At 37.8% G+C, this 22,481-nt stretch overlaps 1 protein-coding gene across 1 annotated transcript in view; it reads right to left on the bottom strand.

The window, feature by feature from the left end:
* SREK1IP1 (SREK1 interacting protein 1) overlaps positions 1 to 22,481 on the bottom strand; it is a 33,676-nt gene that overhangs the window by 3,968 nt on the left and 7,227 nt on the right. Inside the window, exons 2-3 of the mRNA XM_068990754.1 lie at positions 19,900 to 19,947; positions 9,687 to 9,830 (exon numbers count right to left, since the gene is read on the bottom strand). Coding sequence (XP_068846855.1) covers positions 9,687 to 9,830; positions 19,900 to 19,947 — 192 coding nt within the window. The remainder of the gene's footprint in view (positions 1 to 9,686; positions 9,831 to 19,899; positions 19,948 to 22,481) is intronic.

Raw genomic sequence — 22,481 nt, 5'->3', positions numbered from 1 at the left:
TACCAAACATTCAAAGGATTAATACAAATTTTATATAATCTTATCTAACAAACAGAAGAGAATGAAACCTTTCTCAATATTCTACAAAGCTAAGGTTACTCTGATGCCAAAATCATATTAAAATAGTACAAAATTAGAAAAAAAGACTAACATCTCTCATGAACATGGATATAAATAACTGTTAACAAAAGATTAACAAAGAGAATTCAGTATTTAATATTTAAAAAGAAATTATACACCATGACCAAATGTCACTTATTCAAGGTATGCTAGGCTGATTGAATATTCAAAAATCAATTAATGTAATCTACTATATTAATTCTGAAAGAGATGGGAATACCAGACCACCCGACCTGCCTCTTGAGAAACCTATATGCAGGTCAGGAAGCAAAAGTTTGAACTGGATATGGAACAACAGACTGGTTCCAAATAGGAAAAGGAGTACGTCAAGGCTGTATATTGTCACCCTGCTTATTTAACTTATATGCAGAGTACATCATGAGAAACGCTGGGCTGGAAGAAGCACAAGCTGGAATCAAGATTGCCAGGAGAACTATCAATAACCTCAGATATGCAGATGACACCACCCTTATGACAGAAAGTGAAGAGGAACTAAAAAGCCTCTTGATGAAAGTGAAAAAGGTGAGTGAAAAAGTTGGCTTAAAGCTCAACATTCAGAAAACGAAGATCATGGCATCTGGTCCCATCACTTCATGGGAAATAGATGGGGCAACAGTGGAAACAGTGCCAGACTTTATTTTTTGGGGCTCCAAAATCACTGCAGATGGTGACTGCAGCCATGAAATTAAAAGACGCTTACCTCTTGGAAGGAAAGTTATGACCAACCTAGATAGCATATTAAAAAGCAGAGATATTATTTTGCCAACAAAGGTCTGTCTAGTCAAAGCTATGGTTTTTCCAGTGGTCATGTATGGACGTGAAAGTTGGACTGTGAAGAAAGCTGAGTGCCGACAAATTGATGCTTTTGAACTGTGGTGTTGGAGAAGACTCTTGAGAGTCCCTTGGACTGCAAGGAGATCCAACCAGTCCATTCTAAAGGAGACCAGTCCTGGGTGTTCATTGGAAGGAGTGATGCTGTGGCTGAAACTCCAATACTTTGGCCACCTCATGCGAAGAGCTAACTCATTGGAACAGACTCTGATGCCGGGAGGGATTGGGGGCGGGAGGAGAAGGGGATGACAGAGGATGAAATGGCTGGATGGCATCACCCACTCGATGCACATGAGTTTGGGTGAACTCCGGGAGCTGGTGATGGACAGGGAGGGAGGCCTGCTGTGCTGTGATTCATGGGGTCGCAAAGAGTCAGACACGACTGAGCGACTGAACTGAACCGTATTAACAGGTTAAAGAAAAACTGTAGGATCCTATCAACTGATACAGAAAATGCATATGGCAAAATCTGACACCCATTATGATAAAAACTCTTTCAAAATAGGAATAGAGGGATACTTCCTCAACTTGATAAAGAGTGACTACAGAAAAACTGACAGCTAACTGCTAAGGTTTGAACATTTCTGTCCCCTAGGGTTGGAATCCAGGTAAGAATTCATCTCTCACTGCTCTTTCTCAATATAGTACTATAAGTTCTAGCCACAACAATAAGCCCAACAATAAGTCAAGAAAGGGAAATAAAAGGCTTACAAATCAGAATGGAAGAAGTACAACCGTTCTGATATGCAGATGACATGATGGTTGACATAGAAAATTTCAAGGAATCTGCCAAACACTCCTAGAAATAATCAGTGAGTTCAACAAGGATAAAAGATAAACATACACAAATAAACTGCATTTCTATATACTCGTAATGGACATGCAGAGAATGAAAAAAAAAATCATTTACAATTTTTCAAAAAAGAAATATTTATATATATAAATCTAATAAAACATGTAGGATTTATATGCTGAAAACTGAACAGTGATAAGAAAAGAAATCAAAGATCTAAATAATTACAGAGACACATTATATTTGTGGGTTGGAATCCTCAACACAGTGAAGGTGTCAATTTTCCCCAAATTGATAAACATGCTTAATGCAATGAGTATCAAAATCCCAGCAAGATTCTTTGCACATAAAAACATTATTCAAAATTTTTATGGAAAGGAAAAGAAACTAGAATAGTTGCAATAATTTTGAAAAAGAATAAAGTAGAAATCTCAGTCCCACCAACTTTAGCTATATTAATCAAGAATGGGTGGAGGGATAGACACACAGATCAATGGAGCATTATAGACAATTCAGAAACAAACCCACACAAACATGATCAACTATTTTTGGCAAAAGCAAAAAATTCAATGAAGGAAAGGCAGCCTTTCAATGAACAGTGCTGGAACAATTATTTATTCTTAAACAAAATACTAAGTGCTCTAAGTTTCATATCTTATATAATAATCAATTCAAATGGATGAAGGACTTAATGTAAAATATAAAACTATAAAAATTTAGAAAAAAGTAAAGGAGAACAAGAGATAGGTAAAATGTTACACTTGAAAGCAAAGCATAATCTATGAGGAAAACTTAATAAATTGGACTTTATAAAAATTAAAATCTATTGCTCTGTGAAACATCTATTAAGAAGATGAAAAGACAAGCTACATATTGGGATAAAATATTTGTAAACCAGGCATCTAACAAAGGACTTATATAAGTACACTAAAAACTATTTGCTTTCTCCTGGCTATTTTAATTGTATTATATCATTAAAAAAAAAACTTACAATATTCAAGAGAGTGGGAATAAGATCTCTCTAGCTCTAAGGACTAAGAAAGAATTCAAGGAGCCCCTAGGATTATCTAAAGGGTGTTGGTCAAGAATGCACTCAGTCACTCACACTGAGAACTTACCCTTTCAGAGGCTTTGAACATCATCATCAAATTATCAATGGAACTAACCACCACAGATTCTACACTCCCTTCCTCTGTGTGCTTCAGACCCCAATCTATGGTTTATTTGGGTAGGGGTTACTGGGATTCCTTTTCACTGTTCATATAAGAAGGCTTTCTTATCTCTCCTTGCTATTTTCTGGAACTCTGCATTCAGTTATGTATATCTTTTCCTTTCACCTCTCTTGTTTTCTCAGCTATTTGTAAGGCCTCCTCAGACAACCACTTTGACTTCTTGCATTTCTCTTTCTTGGGGATGGTTTTGGTCACCACCTCCTGTACAGCATATGAACCTCTGTCCATAGTTCTTCAGGCACTCCATCTACCAGACCTAATCCCTTGAATCTATCTGTCACCTCCACTGTATAATTGTAAGAGATTTGATGCATGTATGTATGGTTTTAGAAAAGGCAGAGGAACCAGAGATCAAATTGCCAACATTCGCTGGATCATGGAAAAAGCAAGAGAGTTCCAGAAAAACATCTATTTCTGCTTTATTGACTATACCAAAGCCTTTGACTCTGTGGATCACAATAAACTGTGGAAAATTCTGAAAGAGATGGGAATACTAGACCACCTGATCTGCCTCTGGAGAAACCTATATGCAGGTCAGGAAGCAAAAGTTAGAACTGGACATGGAACAACAGACTGGTTCCAAATAGGAAAAGGAGTCCGAAAGGCTGTATATTGTCACCCTGCTTATTTACCTTATATGCAGAGTACATCATGAGAAACGCTGGGCTGGAAGAAGCACCAGCTGGAATCAAGATTGCCGGGAAAAATAACAATAACCTCAGATATGCAGATGACACCACCCTTATGACAGAAAGTGAAGAGGAACTAAAAAGCCTCTTGATGAAAGTGAAAGTGGAGAGTGAAAAAGTTGGCTTAAAGCTCAACATTCAGAAAATGAAGATCATGGCATCTGGTCCCATCACTTCATGGGAAATAGATGGGGAAACAGTGTCAGACTTTATTTTTTGGGGCTCCAAAATCACTGCAGATGGTGACTGCAGCCATGAAATTAAAAGACGCTTGCTTACTCCTTGGAAGGAAAGTTATGACCAACCTAGACAGCATATTCAAAAGCAGAGACATTACTTTGCCAACAAAGGGTTCATCTAGTCAAGGTTATGGTTTTTCCAGTGGTCATGTATGGATGTGAAAGTTGGACTGTGAAGAAAGCTGAGTGCCGAAGAAGTGATGCTTTAGAACTGTGATGTTGGAGAAGACTCTTGAGAGTCCCTTGGACTGCAAGGAGATCCAACCAGTCCATTCTGAAGATGAGCCCTGGGATTTCTTTGGAAGGAATGATGCTAAAGCTGAAACTCCAGTACTTTGGCCATCTCATGCGAAGAGTTGACTCATTGGAAAAGACGCTCATGCTGGGAGGAATTGGGGGCAGGAGGAGAAGAGGACGACAGAGGATGAGATGGCTGGATGGCATCACTGACTTGATGGACGTGAGTCTGAGTGAACTCCGGGAGTTGGTGATGGACAGGGAGGCCTGGCGTGCTGCGATTCATGGGGTTGCAAAGAGTCGGACACAACTGAGTGACTGAACTGAACTAATGTATGTCGTATCTGAACGGTCTAGTGGGTTCCCCTACTTTCTTCAATTTAAGTCTGAATTTTGCAATCAGGAGCTCATGATCTGAGCCATAGTCAGCTCCAGGTCTTATTTCTGCTGACTGTATAGAGCTTCTCCGTCTTAGGCTGCAAAGAAAATAATCAATATAATCAATCTGATTTTGGTAATGACCATCTGGTGATGTCCATGTGTAGAGCTGTCTCTTGTGTTGTTGGAAGAGGGTGTCTGTTATGACAGGTATGTTCTCTTGGCAAAACTCTGTTAGCCTTTGCCCTGTTTCATTTTGTACTCCAAGACCAGATTTGCCTGTTACTCCAGATATCTCTCGACTTCCCACTTTTGCATTCTAATCCCCTATGCTGAAAAGGACATGTTTTTTTCGGTGTATATTGTCACTCTGCTTATTTAACTTATGCAGAGTACATCATGTGAAATGCAGGGCTGATGACTCACAAGTTGGAATCAAGATTGCTGGGAGAAACATCAAACCTCAAATATGCAGATGATACCACTAATAGCGGAAAGCAAAGAGGAACTGGAGCACCTCTTGATGAGAGTGAAAGAAGACAGTGAAAACTCAACATTCAAAACACTAAGATCACGACTTCATGGCAAACAGATTGGAAAAAGTGGAAACAATGATAGATTTTGTTTTCTTGGGCTCCAAAATCACTGGAGATGGTGACTGCAGCCATGAAATTTAAAGAGGCTTACTCCTCAGAAGAAAAGCCATGACAAACCTAGGCAGCATATTAAAAATCAGAGATATCACTTTGCTGACAAAGGTCCATACAGTCAAAATTATGGTTTTTCCAGCAGTCATGTACGGATGTGAGACGTGGACCATAAAGAAGGCTGAGCACCAAAGAACTGATGCTTTCAAAACATGGTGTTGGAGAAAACTCTCGAGAGTCCCCTAGAGAGCAGGAGATCAAACCAGTCAGTCTTTAAAGGAAATCAACCTTGAATATTCATTGGAAGGGCTGAAGCTGAAGCTCCAATACTTTGGCCCCCTCATGCGAAGAGCTGACTCATTGGAAAAGACCCTAATGCTGGGAAAGAGTGAGGAGGGCAAAAGGAGACGGGAGTGGCAGAGAATTAGATGGTTAGATAACATCACTGATTCAATGGACATGAGTTTGGGCAAACTCTAGGAGGTACTGAAAGACAGGGAAGCCTGGCATGCTGCAGTCCATGGGATAGCAAAGAGCTGGACATGACTTAGCAACTGAAGAACAACACTGGGATCCCATTTGGTGATCACGAAATAAATATGGGTCCCTTCTTTGCGTATGTGTTAGTCGCTCGGTTGTGACCAACCCTTTGTGATCCCATGGACTGTAGTGCACCAGGTTCTTCTGTTTATGGCTTTCTCCAGGAAAGAATACAGGATTGGGTAGCCACTCCCTTCTCCAGGGGATCATCCCAATCCAGGGATCGAACCCGGGTCTCCAGCATTGCTGGTGGATTCTTTACCTGAGCCGTCAGGGAAGCCCTACTACACTGGAGTGGGCAGCCATTCCCTTCTCCAGGGGATCTTCTTGACCTGGGGATCGAACCTGGGCCTGCCTCATTGCAGGCAGATTCTTTACCATCTGAGCCAGAAAGCTGATGCTAATAATGAAGCTTCACCAACTACTCTCTGTCCTGGAGGCTATTATATGGTACTTCCTCCCCTTTCTCCCAGAGTGGACCTGTCCCTGGTCTTCTGATTGAAAAATCACCTCTAGAACAAACCACTATTCATGATGGAAGTGTAGTTTATCCTTCAAGATTGATGTGATAAAGGACAAAAAGGTCAAGAACCAACAGACTGGATGATATCTGAGGTAGGAGAGCAGCACATTGTAATAAAAATACTACAGGACAAGTAGGCAAGAAACCTGGATCATGGCAAGAACTGTTGGCTCTACTGTGACCGGTGAGTGATTTTGGAAAGTCACCTGTTTTCATTTTCTTTTTCTACAAAACTAGGTTTTTAAATTATTTGTTCTAAAGATTCTTCCTAATTCTAAACTCTTATGCATTTGTCTTTTTAAAAATAGGGCAGTATAGGTGAAAGGGATAGAAAGTATCCTTGTGGGATTAAGGATCTTAGGCTTTCTCTCCTAGAATCTTCTGTTGTGCTCCTATGTGGCTTGACTACTCTCCCTTTTGGTGCAGCTGTCCTTCTGGAATATCTCCTTACCAGCATGCTACAAATTTCCCTTCTTTTCTATTCCCTACATTCCTGTCTTCCTTTATTTAGTGTATTCCCTTACATTGGTAGAACACTTATTCCAGAGGTTTTCTGAGAAAGAGTGACAAGTAAATTGTTTTTTGAGACTTGAATGTCTGACAATATCTTTACTGTACTTTCACATTTGATTAAGAATTTGGTTGGGTATATTATCCTAACTTGGATATAACTTTTCTTCAACAATTGAAAGCATGATCCACATTCTACTAGCTTCCAATATTGGTTTAGAGACGTACACAACTATTCTGACTCCTGATTCTTCACCTGTGACCTGCCTTATTCTCAAATCTGGAAGTCTGGATTATATCTTTCGGTTTCTAGCATACATTTAAGTTTCATTATAGTGTACCTTTCTGTGGGATATTTTTAACACTGTGCCTGGTACTTGTTAAACCTTTTCATCTGGAAATTATTTCTTCTCTTTCTGGGATTCATTTGAATGAAGTATTTTCAAGAATGACCCTTCAATTGTTCTATCTTTTTTCTCTCAGTTTGCTCTTCTTTGTTTTTTCCAACTTTACCTTCCAACTCTATCAAGTTTTCCATCTTAATTTTTAATTTTCAAAAGCCCTTTTGCTGGTTTTATTCATATTCATGCATGCTATATCTTATCTTTGTATGAAACTAAATATTTATTATTCTGCTAAGTTTTCTCCCTCTACAGATTGTATTTCTCAAGTTGATTTTTTATTTGTGTTTTGGAATCTATACTTCATGTGAGAATCCTTCTGCAGAAATTTAGCACTCCTCACTGTCTAAAAAGCTGACCGGAAGCTTTTAGCAAGCAAAACTTGGAAGACCAGACTTCACTGGCCATCTGGTGAGATCTTGTCTTTGAAGGATCCCTAATGTCAATATCCTTCTTTCTTTCTTCTTTGGCTGGTCAGATTCCCCAGGGATGTATCTTCAGATCTTCTGCCTGAGTGATATACGACTGGGAACCAATAGGTGAAGATGGCTAGAAGGCTCTCACCATTCTGCATCTAACCTTTAACTTGAATATCTTCATTTGGGTTTGGTGTGTCCCAGTTTAAAGACTGTTGATCTGACCCTGTCTAGAAATAGGCCTGTGGCAGTCTGCTGAGACGACAGGGCTTCACAGAGCAGGGGGAGGGAATGGAGCATTAACTGCTGCAGGCTTTTAAGCACTCCCTGTTTCCAGCCTTACACTCTCACTTTCAGAGGTAACCAAGGATACTCACTGTCAAGATTTTAGGGGGTTTTAGAGTGGATACTCAGGTTATTTCTCAGCTTTCCACACTGTTAAAGGGTTGAGCTTTCTTAAAGTGTGAGTCCATTATCACTAACCCAAATTTTCTGACTCTTGTTTTCTTTGTCCTTGTGAATTTGGGTCTTTAAAAAATTCTTCTGTTATTATTTTAGTGTTGTTTCAGTAGGGAGCAAAAGAAAAAACATATATATTTAAGCAGCTATCACTGAAGTTGTATAGACTCATATTTTCCGTCACTCTCGCCTGCCTTCTTTGGGATGCTACCCTTCTTCTGCCTTCTCAGCTTGTCCCAGTACCCTGGCATTTGACTTTTTCCACTTACCTTCACTGGACATTATATGGAAAGGTTAAAAAATTTTAAGGTGTTTATCGTTCTCTTATGATCAAAAACAAGTTTAACCTTTTTGTATCTGTCTCACTCCATGCCTTAACCCATATTCAAATAAGCTGCATTTTGCTTCTGTGTGACAACTAACAATATGGCATTTTGTAGTTTACAAAATATTTTCACATATGGCATCATATTTTATGCTTAAAAACCCCACTGCAAAGACAGGTCATTTTACACACAAGATGGAAAACAAATGGTTAAACAGTTGGTCTGAAATTTGTTCTCTTTTGCAGGGGAAAGGAGGATGCCTCAGGAAAGAAAAAAGGTAACTTGGTCAAATTTCTTTATAAACATGCTAATGATAGATTTCCTGGAAATAAATTACTAGTAGTTGCTAGCCAGAAAATCCTTTTCTGGGTGAGTGGGGAGGAGGTGGTATATGGCCAAATTACAGAAATTTATTTCCTCACAGTTCTGAAAGTTCGAAGTCTGTGATCAAGCTGTTGGCAGAAGAATCCTTATTTATAGATTGCATATAGCTGAATGTACTTGGTTGGTCTAGGACTGTTTATGGTAAGTAACCCTGGAATCTAGGGATTTATAGGGCATAAATCCATAATCCCTGGGAAATGTAACTATCTGGGCATAAAATTAAGGTGTTTCATGACCAAAACGACTCTTTTGTGTAAGAAATGTTGAAACCTTTTACATTAACCGTGGCCAGAGTGGGAAACTAGGAGGTTGTACTGTCGTCCCAGAACTCTTGCTGCTTTGCCATGCCACATGGTCATCCACATACATAAAGTTATAGTTGACCCTTGAGTGGCATAGGGGTTAGGAAATAAATTTTGTGAGGAAATAAATTTTCTGTAATTTTGCAGTCCAAAATCCAAGTATAATTTACAGTTGGCTTTCCACATATACAGTTTCTCCATATGCATGGTTCTGAATCTGTGAATTCCATCAACTGCAGCTTGTTTATTATTCTGGTATGTAATGCTGAAACAATTTGTATGAAAGTCAACCCATACAATTCAAAGCCATGTTGTTCAAGGGTCAACTAAACCTTGATACCGCTAAGATCTCTTATTTTAATCAGTGTGATTTGATGATCCAATCCTTTAGACTCTGTACCATGTGATACATTCCAGTGAGATGGAAAAACAAAACACAATAAAATCTGGGTTGCAGAATTAGAAACATACTTGCCTGCTGGTTCTATCAATGACCAATTGTTTGATTTTTGGCAAGTAACTTACAACGTTCGGCCTATTTCCTTACCCATGCAATACTTCTTATGTAAGATGCAAACTATCTTAATGACAAATAGAACAGAACAACAGATATTTAAAAACAACCTTTAACGCTGGAGGGAAAAAAAAGTATTGCTTACTTTTTTCTTGTAATGCCTGCAGTTTATTCAGTTCCTCATTCTCTTCATCACTCTCTTCACTGCTTGTGCTGCTGACATCCAAAACTATATCCCTTTTGGGATCTACTCGGAGAAAATTGCGGCATTCGAAAGTCAGGTGACCAGCTAATTAAAACAAAGAAATATGAAAATGACAAAGCTACAGATACATTACATATTTTTTGCTTTGTTTGTCCACTAAGCAACAATTGCAATTTAATAATATAATATTTAGTTTTAACTTTTATTCAGTGAGTGGTCATCTGCTTTACCTGAATGAAAAAAGAACTTTTTTTAACAGGGCTTCTTATTCAATAAATATTTTTTTTTGGTTACATCTTATGGATTTTAGAATATTGAATTAATGTAAATATTCTCAACTTTAGATTTCATATTTAATTTCTTTCTCCTATATTTAATTTCTTTCCCCTATCTTTTTGCTTCTCATCTTACTATTACATTTTTCATTACACAGCTTTCACCTAACTAAAGGTGTCATAATAAAATAATTGAACATGTTGTTCGAAAGAATACTTATGATTTTAATTCTAACAATAATATTCAGTCCTTAAAGATTCTCCCTATAAGAAAACTACAACAGTCATCTACTTATTGCATGATGCAATTAAAAAATCAAACATTATAAACACCTGGAGATGAAACAATATCACAATATCTAAGTACCTATCACCTGCATGTTAACATTTTGCTTTATTCACTTATAATTTTTTTTAAGTGAAAGGCTTGCACACGTGCACACACACACAAAGCTGGAGAGCTTGCACCATGCCTTGGACCCCTGCCCCAAACCCATTCCATTTTCTTTGTTTTCAGAAGTTGGTTATACTGAAGTTGGTATCGATATTTTCAGAATATCATATTATTATTTTTTAACATAAACTCAATTATACTTAGCTATCATTCTTTAACTGTTTCTGCCATTCAATATTATGTTTTGTGATTCAGTCGCTTCAGTCGTGTCCAACTCTGTGCGACCCCATAGATGGCAGCCCACCAGGCTCCCCCATCCCTGGGATTTTCCAGGCAAGAGTACTGGAGTGGGGTGCCATTGCCTTCTCCACTATGCTAACATGCTGCTGTTGCTAAGTCGCTTCAGTCGTGTCCGACTCTGTGTGACCCTATAGACGGCAGCCCACCAGGCTCCCATGTCCCTGGGATTCTCCAGGCAAGAACACTGGAGTGGGTTGCCATTTCCTTCTCCAATGCGAATATAAGTAGATGTAATTATCTCATTGTATCTGATGAATAATGTTCCATTGTATAAAAATATGTTTACCCTTTCTACTACTGATAGGATCTTAGGTTGCTTCTAGCATTTTGCTATTATAATAATTATGAAATGTGTAGTTAAATGTGCACATATGCCTCTCTAAGGCAGTAACTTTGAAATTTTTTTGACTAGGACTGACTAATGATAAAAAATAACAATGCAATCAAGTGTATTAATATATATGTTCATATGCAAATACACACTAACTCACAAAAATTAAAACAAAAATTACATGAAGCATTATGACATTTGATACTCAAAAGATATGAATGCTGATAGAAACCACATAATTTATTTCACAACCCACTATCAATTCACTACAACCCTGTTCTAGGATTTATTCCTAGTTCTTACTCAAGGATAAAATCTTCTGGAAGTCTTAGACTCATATGAGAGCATCTCCTAGGAAAGTACCAATCTTGGGCCCGGTCCTGGGCCTTGCCTTATTCCCTGAACTCAGTCAATACACAAAAATAGAAGTTCAAGAACTCTGGGTTCAGCAAATACCCTCAACACCTCCTAGACTTTCTGCTTTCCTTTGGTTGCTAGTCTCTAAGTATTCATGAATTCTGTATTTTCTCCTAGCATACTAATATATCTAATATGTATTGCATATTTTATACTAGTTTCTTAGTTGTTTATAGTAGGGTCCAACCTGCCATACCGCTGAAAACAAATTTTCTTGGTTGTGATTTCCTTCCAAATGAATCATTCAAATGTTCTTTTCGGTTCCAAACATACGGAGCTTTCAGATTATGCTATTGCTGATTTCTAAGTGTGTTACACTGTTATCAGCAAGTATCTGTATGGTAAACCAGTGTTTTAGTGTTTGTCTGTATGGTATCAGTGTTTCAGTATTTACTAAGATTTCTTTTATGGCCTATCTTGTAGTAAATTTGGGGAAAAACTTGGAATGTATTTTAAAAGAATACATCACTACTTGTTGAAGAGAGGCTTTTATGTTTATTTTGCTGTTCAAAACTCCATCTTACTTTTTTGTGTAATAGTTTCTGATAGTGTAATTTTTAAGTACCTTTATCACTATATATTTGTCCATTTTTCCTTGTAGTATTTTTGCTATACATGTTTTGACATTATATTAATAGGTATAGTCAAAATCATTATTTTATCTTCTTGTTTGATTAGAACTGCTCTTGCCTCAAAAGTCTAACATTATAATTGCTCTACTAGTTGTTCTTTTGGTTATTAGTTGAATCATATGAAATTACCATTTTCATGAGTAAAACTGTTTAATATCAACAATATTCAACCTAATATCTATCTGCTCTTTTTCCTCCATCCCTTTATTTTGAAATTTCCTATGTAGTTTTCAGTTTTCTAAGTAGTTTCACTAATAATGGCATGTAGCTGGACTTACTTTTTTAACTTGATAACAGACTTACTTTTCACATTAATTTCTTAGCTTGGAAAGCTAGTTTCTGCCTCATTGGAGGCAGTGTAAATTTACTCCTCATACCTACAGGTGGTGTAAGCTTGGGCTGTCAATTCTGAATTATTCCTTTTCCTCTAATAATTGTTTTATAGGAAGTTAAACACAGTGAACTTTCTCATCACTTCCCCTAGAGAGTAAATGGAATTTCTGTAATTCCTGCTTCACTGCTTTTTTGAGCAGTCTGGCTTTAACCAAGAGCCTTCACTCCAGCCATGCTGTGATCCTGCAGAGGTCTAAAGCTTCATTCCATATTCCATAAAAGTCTACCCAGGAGGCCTGTGAACCTCATTGTTTTCAGCTATCATTTCCTACTCTGGCTTTGAGCTCCTTTTACTTTCTAACATGTGGCAATTCTCCTTTTATGCTTTTGAGCTAGGTTATTTTAATTTTTGTTGTTACTATATTTTTATCCAGCATCTATCTGTGTTTGGAGCCAAACAGAGGACTTTCTATGTTGGTTTAGCTTGCCATTTTGATCAGAATTTCTGATGATACAATTTTTCTTTTACTTAAACTAGCTTGACATCCAAACATCTTACCCTGTCATTATTATTTAATATAAACAAATTACTTAAATAATAATCACACTGGCAGCAGTCTTTGTCTCACATCCTTTTTAGTCTTGCTTTAATGAAACTGACCCTAAACTGATAATAAGACACATTGCTTATGAAGCTACAAAAAAAACTTCCTTTTTTTTTTTTTTCAGTTGGGGAACATAAGTGAACAAACTTAGGAAATTACTCCAAAATATAGTTCTTGTGAGTTCTTTTCGAAATAGACTCTCAGGAGACAATGAGCAGAAAAATTCTTAGATGATCAGAAACTTAAATTTTGACCACAGATATGTAGAGACATTTCAAAGTTATAACATCTAAGTTCAGTTGCTCAGTCGTGTCCGACTCTTTGTGACCCCATGAGCCGCAGCACACCAGGCCTCCCTGTCCATCACCAACTCCCAGAGTTCACCCAAACTCATGTCCATTGAGTCGGTGATGCCATCCAACCATCTCATCCTCTGTCATCTCCTTCTCCTCCTGCTCTCAATCTTTCCCAGTGAGTCAGCTCTTCGCATGAGGTGGCCAAAGTATTGGAGTTTCAGCTTCAACATTAGTCCTTCCAATGAACACCCAGGACTGATCTCCTCTAGGATGGACTGACTGGATCTCCTTGCAGTCCAAGGGACTCTCAAGAGTCTTCTCCAACACCACAGTTCAAAAGCATCGATTCTTCGGCACTCAGCTTTTTTCACAGTCCAACTCTCACATCCGTACGTGATCACTGGAAAAACCATAGCCTTTACTAGACGGACCTTTGTTGACAAAGTAATGTCTCTGCTTTTGAATATGCTGTCTAGGTTGGGTAATAACTTTCCTTGCAAAGAGTAAGCGTCTTTTAATTTCATGGCTGCAGTCACCATCTGCAGTGATTTTGGAGCCCCCAAAAATAAAGTCTGACACTGTTTCCACTGTTTCCCCATCTATTTCCCATGAAGTGATGGGACCAGATGCCATGATCTTAGTTTTCTGAATGTTGAGCTTTAAGCCAACTTTTTCACTCTCCACTTTCACTTTCATCAAGAGGCTTTTTAGTTCTTCTTCACTTTCTGTCATAAGGGTGGTGTCATCTGCATATCTGAGGTTATTGATATTTCTCCCAGCAATCTTGATTCCAGCTTGTGCTTCTTCCAGCTGATTGCAAAAAGTAATGGGGCTTACTCAGTAATGGAAAAACAGACCCTTAAATTTATACAAAAATACAAGAGGCCCTGAATAGCCAAAAAATTATGAAAAAGAATAGAGGTGGGAGACTTATATTTCCTGATTTCAAAACTTACCACAAAGCTATAGAAATCAAAACAGGGTGATATATAGTAATAAGGATAGTCACATAAACCAATGAAATAGTCCAGAAATAAACCCACACGTATATAGCCAATTGCTTTTTGACAAAACTGTTAGGTCTATTCAGTGGGGAAAGAATAGTCTCTTCAACAGACAGTGCTAGGAGAACAGGATTTCCACATGCAAAATAATGAAGTTGAATTCCTCATGTCACATCATATGCAAAAACTGACTCAAAATGGATCGAAGACCATTACAATACAAGAGCTAAAAGCATGAAAGTCTTAGAAGGAAGCATGGGGTAATTCTTCTTTAACTTGGATTTGGCAATGGATCCTTACATGTAAAACACTATACAGCAAAATAACAAAAGATAAAACTGGTAAGTTGGATTTCATCAAAATTTAAAACATTTGTGCAAAGAAATTATGAAAGTGAAAAGACAACCTACAGAATGGAAGAGAAGATTTGCAAATTATTTATTTGATAGGGTTTAGCATTTAGTATATACACAATTCCCACAACTCCAGAACAAAAAGACAACTCAAATAAAAAATGGGCTAAGAAACTGAATAGACATTTCTCCAAAGAAGATATATAAATGGCCAATAAGACCATGAAAAAATACACAACATAATTAGTCATTCGAGAAATGCAAATGAAAATCATGAGCCACCACATCATATCTACTGAGATGGCTACAATTCAAAAAAAAAATAGGAAAAAGGAAAATAAATATTGGCACGAATGTGGAGAAACTGGAACTCTTATATTGATATATTTCTGTTGGAATATAAAATGATGGAGCTGCTGTAGAAAAGAGTTTGGCAGCTCCTCAAGAAGCTCAACATATATGACCCAGCGTTCCACTCCTAGTTATGGACCCCAAAGAATTGAAAACAGGGACTCAAATAGATGTGTACACATTAATATTCATTGCTCATTATTCACAATAGCTAAAAGGTAAAAATAACCCAAGTGTCTATCAACAGATAAATGAATTAAGAAAATGTGGTATATCTAAGACAATGAAATATCATTCAGTATAAGGAGGAATGAAGTTATGATATGTGCTACAACATGAACAAACTTTGAAAACATTAGGCTAAGTGAAATAAACCAGACACAAAAGGACAAATACATGATTCCAATTACATGAAATATATATAATGACCAAATTCATAGAAATAGAAAATAGATTAGAGGTTACCAGAGTCTGGCAGAAGGGAGGAGTGGGGAGTTAGTGCTTAATATTTATAGAGTTTCTGTTTGGTGTGATGAAAAAGCTTTGTAACTGAGAGTGATGGTTGTACAATACTGGTAATGTAATTAACACCACTGAATTGTATACTTAAAAGGAGTTAAAATGGCAAATTATGTTATATGTATTTTACCACAATTTTTTTGAATGGGGAAAAAATACCATGGCATAGTATATAAAGTCTTACAAATAACCAGATTTCAATTCCCAGTTTTCCTACTTAACAACAGAGTAATCCTCTTGACTTTTGAAGAATAACTATGGCAAAGCATAGATCTAGAACTTGTATTAGATAATTTAATCTTTATAACAAGTCTATGGAAATAAGTACTATAATCTCATTTTACAGAAGGGAAAGTGAATCACAGGGTGGTTAAGTAACTCGCCTAAAGTCACACAGCTAGTTATTGCCAGCTGTGTAAAAGCTATACCTAGGTGCCAGAGCAATGGTTTTGAATATTCCTAAAAATGTGTGTGTGCTCAATCACTAAGTCATCTCTGACTCTTTGTGATCCCATGGACTGTAACCTGCCAGGCTCCTCTGTCCATGGGATTTTCCAGGCAAGAATACTGGAGCGGGTTGCCATTTTCTTCTCCAGGTGATCTTCCTGACCTGGGCATATAACTTGTATCTCCTGCATTGCAGGCAGATTCTTTACCACCTAGCCACCTTGAAATCTATCTACCTCACAGGGTTGTTTTAGCAATGAAATGCAATGAATTTAACCAAGCTCTGTCTCTATCTTAGGTCCTGAGTTTTGAGAACATAAGAGCTACATTATAAACTTCTGAATTGTTAAACCCACCTAATTTCCCCCAAACTTCACATCCCTATTATTTTTATTCCTACCCAAAAGTACAGGCCTCTGTATTCCTGTAACTTTCCTGAAGTCTCACCCATACATTGCTCTTTCTGTTCCTCTGACTTAACTAATCATCACCCGTGTATCTCCCAATCATTTTATGACAGCTGCTGAAACACGCAATCCCTTGTGGACAAACTGTGCTCAGAATTCTCCCTCTACCACTTTTTTAAAGGGATAGCTGGCTCTTCCCTGAAGATGCCTCTCTACAGCTTACCTCAGTGTTATTAGCATGCTCCCCACTTCTTATCACTGCTTCCAAGTAGCAGTCTCCTAGGCTCCCCTTTGGGCTTCCCTGATGGCTCAGATGATAAAGAATCTGCTTGCAATGTGGGAGACTCAGGTTCGATTTCTAGGTCGGGAAGATTCCCTGGAGAAGATAATGGCTACCCCACTCCTGTATTCTTGCCTGGAGAATCCCAGGGACAGAGGAGCCTGGTGGCTACATTCCATGAGATTGCAAAGAGTTGGATACAACTGAGCAACTAACACACGCTCCGATTCAGCCCTCTGTGGCTGTACAACACCCCCATCCACTAAAACTATTGGAACCTGGCTCAGACTAGCTCTTTACTTTAAGCTTTCCTACAAGTCTTAAGTTAAAAGAGGTCCAAGTAGACGAACTGATATTAGTAGACAGACTAGGAAATCCATTCTAGATTTTGAAGTGAATATAGCATTTATATATATAGAACTTCCTTAAGTCTTTTTTAATGTAAAAATTCAAACAAGCTTTATTATTAAGTGTATCACACATAGAGAAGACTAGAGAAGAGTATATAAAATGAATACTTACAGTTGAAAGAGAATTAATAAAGTAAATAGCTGCATCTTTCATGTTAGGGAACAGACTGTTACCAGAAACTTGACTAGTCCTCTGCGTGCCCTTCCTCCACAAACCACTAGCTGACCCCTCTAACCTCTCCTCATAACCACTAGCCTCAATTAGGTATGTCTTCTCTGGTTTTCACTGTGGGCTTACTCCCTATGTATGCACTCCTAAACTTAAATCTTAAATAAAGAAATGAAATTAACAAGGATTGAAAGACATAAAGTATAAATAAATATAAGCAAATTTAAAAAAGAGAAAAGACTTCATTGTGCTCATTTCTTGCACGCGAACACATTCTTCAGGAGTTTTTATTCATATGAAGGATATGTATACTTACATGCCCACTTTTGCTAGTTCAGTTCAGTTCAGTCACTCAGTAGTGTCCGACTCTTTGTGACCCCATGAATTGCAGCAGGCTAGGCCTCCCTGTCCATTACCAACTCCTGGAGCTCACTCAAACTCAAGTCCATCGAGTCAGTGATGCCATCCAGCCATCTCATCCTCTGTCGTCCCCTTCTACTCCTGCCCCCCATCCCTCCCAGCATCAGAGACTTTTCCAATGTGTCAACTCTTCGCATGAGGTGGCCAAAGTACTGGAGTTTCAGCTTTACCATCATTCCTTCCAAAGAATACCCAGGAACAATCTCCTTTAGAATGAACTGGCTGGATCTCCTTGTAGTCCAAGGGACTCTCAAGAGTCTTCTCCAACACCACAGTTCAAAAGCATCAATTCTTCAGCACACAGCTTTCTTCACAGTCCAACTCTCACATCCATACATGACTACTGGAAAAACCACAGCCTTGACTAGACGGACCTTTGCTGGCAAAGCAATGTCTCCGCTTTTTAATATGCTGTCTAGGTTGATCATAACTTTCCTTCCAAGGAGTAAGTGTCTTTTAATTTCATGGCTGCAATCACCATCTGCAGTGATTTTGGAGCCCCCAAAAATAAAGTCTGACACTGTTTCCACTGTTTCCCCATCTATTTCCCATGAAGTGATGGGACCAGATGTCATGATCTTCGTTTTCTGAATGTTGAGCTTTAAGCCAACTTTTTCACTCTCCTCTTTCACTTTCATCAAGAGGCTTTTTAGTTCTTCTTCACTTTCTGCCATAAGGGTGGTGTCATCTGCATATCTGAGGTTACTGATATTTCTCCCGGCAATCTTGATTCCAGCTTGTGCTTCTTCCAGACCAGTATTTCTCATGATGTACTCTGCATATGAGTTAAATAAGCAGAGTGACAATATACAGCCTTGACGTACTCCTTTTCCTATTTGGAACCAGTCTGTTGTTCCATGTCCAGTTCTAGCTGTTGCTTCCTGACCTGCATATCAGTTTCTCAAGAGGCAGGTCAGGTGGTCTGGTATTCCCATCTCTTTCCGAATTTTCCACAGTTTACTGTGATCCACACAGTCAAGGCTTTGGTATAGTCCGTAAAGCAGAAAAAGATGTTTTTCTGGAGCTCTCTTGCTTTTTCCATGATCCAGCGGATGTTGGCAATTTGATCTCTGGTTCCTCTGCCTTTTCTAAAACCAGCTTGAACATCTGGAAGTTCACAGTTCATGTATTGCTGAAGCCTGGCTTGGAGAATTTTGAGCATTACTTTACTAGCGTGTGAGATGACTGCAACTGTGTGGTAGTTTGAGCATTCTTTGGCATTGCCTTCCTTTGGGATTGGAATGAAAATGGACCTTTTCCAGTCCTGTGGCCACTGCTGAGTTTTCCAAATTTGCTGGCATATTGAGTGCAGCACTTTCACAGCATCATCTTTCAGGATTTGAAATAGCTCAACTGGATTCCATCACCTCCACTAGCTTTGTTGGCAAGCTTCAACTGAACCAGGTTTCAGTTGTTGCTTGGAGGCATGTGACTTCGTTCTCCCAGCATGCTTTTATTCTTAGCCCTTGGAGATTCATACCCCAAGTATTCTCTTATTACATGATTTTAAAAGTAAATTTTTTTCCCATACAAGAACATCTTTATTCCGTTACAAAATAACTCTGCTATGAACTAGAGTATCAACAATCCAGGTTCATTTGCATTTTCTCCAAACAACTTAGAAAACAGTGTAATGCCACTGTTAGAGCTGTTATCAAGGCTTTAGGAATTGTCACATTTATATAGAGAAATGATATTTGTTTACAGTACATAGTACAAATTTAGATTGCATAATTGCACATGCTGAAGTTTACTTTTTCACTCCATTTCATTAATCATAATGGAGCTGTTTAAATCAAGGTTTCAGCAGACCAAATTCACCTTTATACAGAGTTAATTCAATCAACAGGAAAACCTTTCATAAACCGTTTCCACTGCTCACCTCTTCACCTAGTATTTGCAGGGATAAGGAATAAAAGGTTAAGAGTCTATATAGTTTTTTCTGGAATATACTTTCTCCAAGCTCCTAAATCTACTATACTTGTACTTCATGACATCTTTGCTAGTCACCAGATACAGAGCTACCTGTCACTGGGTCCATGGCAGGGGAATAGAAGTGCTGACAGAGGGATTTCTGAATTTTCTGCAAGCCCAAGACAAATCACAGAGCTAAAGGACTACGCCCAAGGCCCTGAAATCAGGATGCTAAATCACATTGTCCAAAGAGGCAATGACTCACTGCACAAAATGCTATTCTTTAATCTACTTACGGTAGCCACATTTTTTACAGCCTGCTCGGACACTGTCCTTGTTGCAACCTGAAATACAATTAGATAACATTTTAGAAGACATATAGATAAGTAAAAACAAACATTTCATCACATGGAAAAGCTGAGAAAACCACTTGTGATAGAATTTATTTCTTAAAAAAAAAAAAAAAAAACGAATTCCCCCTGACCTAGCTTAAGAGTACTGCTCAATTATTATAATTATTAGAAATCACTAGAAAAGCTAATTCACTCAAATTATTTCCTTGACAAATACTTAACAGAAGATTTTTTTTCTAATACAACAGAAATGCAGTACGATAGTCAAGAGTTTCAACATTTCAAGGATTCTCTAACACTGCAGAAGAAATTCCAGGATACTTTGGCCTATCCCTCAAATACAAAGCAATTGATTAGATAAATATGTAAACATTCAGGTTAACAAATGCTTTTCTGCTTACCCTTAAAAGAAAAAGAAATTCTAACTTTCTTAAAGGAATTGGTGAAATTTTAGAAAGATACATAATTGCTAGGTATTAGAAGGAACATCTCAAATCGGCACTCAAATTTTGACAAGAGAAAGGAAACTAGTCACATCCTCAGTCTGACCAATGTTTATAAGTATTTACAGTATCTCTGTACAATTAGTGGTATCCACAAGTAATGTTGAAGATACAAATAACAGATGAAATAACTTTTTATTGTGATAAAATACATATAAAAATGTATCATCTTAACCATTTCAAAGTGTACAATTCAGTGGTGTTAAGTACATTCACAATGTTATGCAACCATCACCACTTTATGACTTCCAAAACTTCATTCTTATCATCTCAAACAGTAACTGTAGCCAATAAAGCATACAGTCCATCACCTTTCCTTTTTAGCCCCTGGTAATCTCTGTTCTACTTTGTCTCTATGCATTTGCCTATTTTAGGTATCTTATATAAGTGGAACCATACAATATTTATCCTTTAGTGCTTGGCTTATTGCATCTAGCATTAAGTTTTCATGGTTCATCCATACTGTAGCACAAACCAGAATAGCATCCCTTTTTATGACAATAATATTTCACTGTGTGTATATATACTTCAAACTGATTTTAACCTGCAGTAAGGGCTCCCATCCAGAGAAGGCAATGGCACCCCACTCCAGTACTCTTGCCTGGAAAATCCCATGGACGGAGGAGCCTGGTAGGCTGCAGTCCATGGGGTCGCTAGGAGACAGACATGACTGAAGTGACTTAGCAGGAGCAGCAGCAGCAAGGGCTTCCATCAATCAATCAAAGGGCCAGTACAGTATTACTCTATTTCCTTAATGAAGGGTGTTTCACTTCCAAATCCTTCAAATGGAGATATCCCAATTTAATAAGGTATATAGTGTAATATAATATACCTAATTTTAAAAGAAAGATCATTTTCAAACCATTTCTTTAATATTATAAAGTCAAATATTAATTTCCAGCTAAAATATATATTACTGAGTTGTTCTAGTAAAAATACAGTCAGTTGTACTACTACGCTTGATTTTAGAGACGTAAACTTGTTCCAATGCATCTAAGAGGGAACAACTGGAGTGCAAAGTGTCCATGAAATAGACTAGGTGAATACAAAAAACTGCATCCAGTTGATTGAAGCCTCAAAACACACATGGGCACATCTCAAAACATTTCCAGTGACCTCAGTTCACCCCATGTGTCTGAGAGCAGCACCCATACCTATCTGGTTTTGTATTATCACCTTCCTACTGTTACTTTAGAACAACTCACAGGCTGCAATTCTTCTGAATTCCACTTCCACAGCAAACTTCAGGACTTTTAAAAGGTACAATGCCCTACTTATTTCAGTATTTATGTATCTTTTAGCCAATTAACATGTGCAGATAGGTTCCTATGATTTTTTATGTACAGTGATGAAGTTTTTCAGTGTGGTGCCCCAACCTCATATTTCTCCCCTTAAACCTGTGGGTTTTATTGCAGAGAGTAAAAACACATATGCTGCACTGTAGCACAATTGTAAATGAAATTGGTAATAATAAAATCAGGCTCTTTGTTATGAAATAACTACATGCTGAAAAAAAGGCTCAGAGAATCCAGGTCAATGTGAAGTTTGTTCCCATAGAAACCATAGACACTGAATAACACTGAATAAAACTGCTAAACGCCCCGTTATCCGTCTTACAGCAAACTCAAGATGCTGTAATGGACAGACTGGAAATCATCTCATCTCAGCACATATTAGAAATAACGCATCTTTGATGAAAGATGTTGATAAAACTCATCATTCAAGTATCTCATAAATAAAGTATCTCATATCAAATAAAATATGAAACTTTTTCAGAGTAGTTCATCTTCTTTAATAAGGCTGTAATTTTTACATGAAAGGGAAGTATAATAAGAACTCTAAATAATTTCACATCAGCTATTTCCTCATCAGCCTTTGGTTAACTTAAGATTTCAAGCTTCATCTGTCTGTAATTTCCATGACTATCTGGCCAGCTAAATGCTTCTACCTGGAACCTTGAACCTATCTTCCTGGAACCGATCTTTCTTGAACCTTCTACCTGGACCCTCGCTTCCCTTTTCT

This window comes from Capricornis sumatraensis, chromosome 18 (genome assembly GCF_032405125.1).
Source record: "Capricornis sumatraensis isolate serow.1 chromosome 18, serow.2, whole genome shotgun sequence".
Taxonomy (NCBI): domain Eukaryota; kingdom Metazoa; phylum Chordata; class Mammalia; order Artiodactyla; family Bovidae; genus Capricornis; species Capricornis sumatraensis.
The sequence above is the reverse complement of the archived record's forward strand: the minus strand, read 5'-3'. Positions and strand labels throughout refer to the sequence as shown.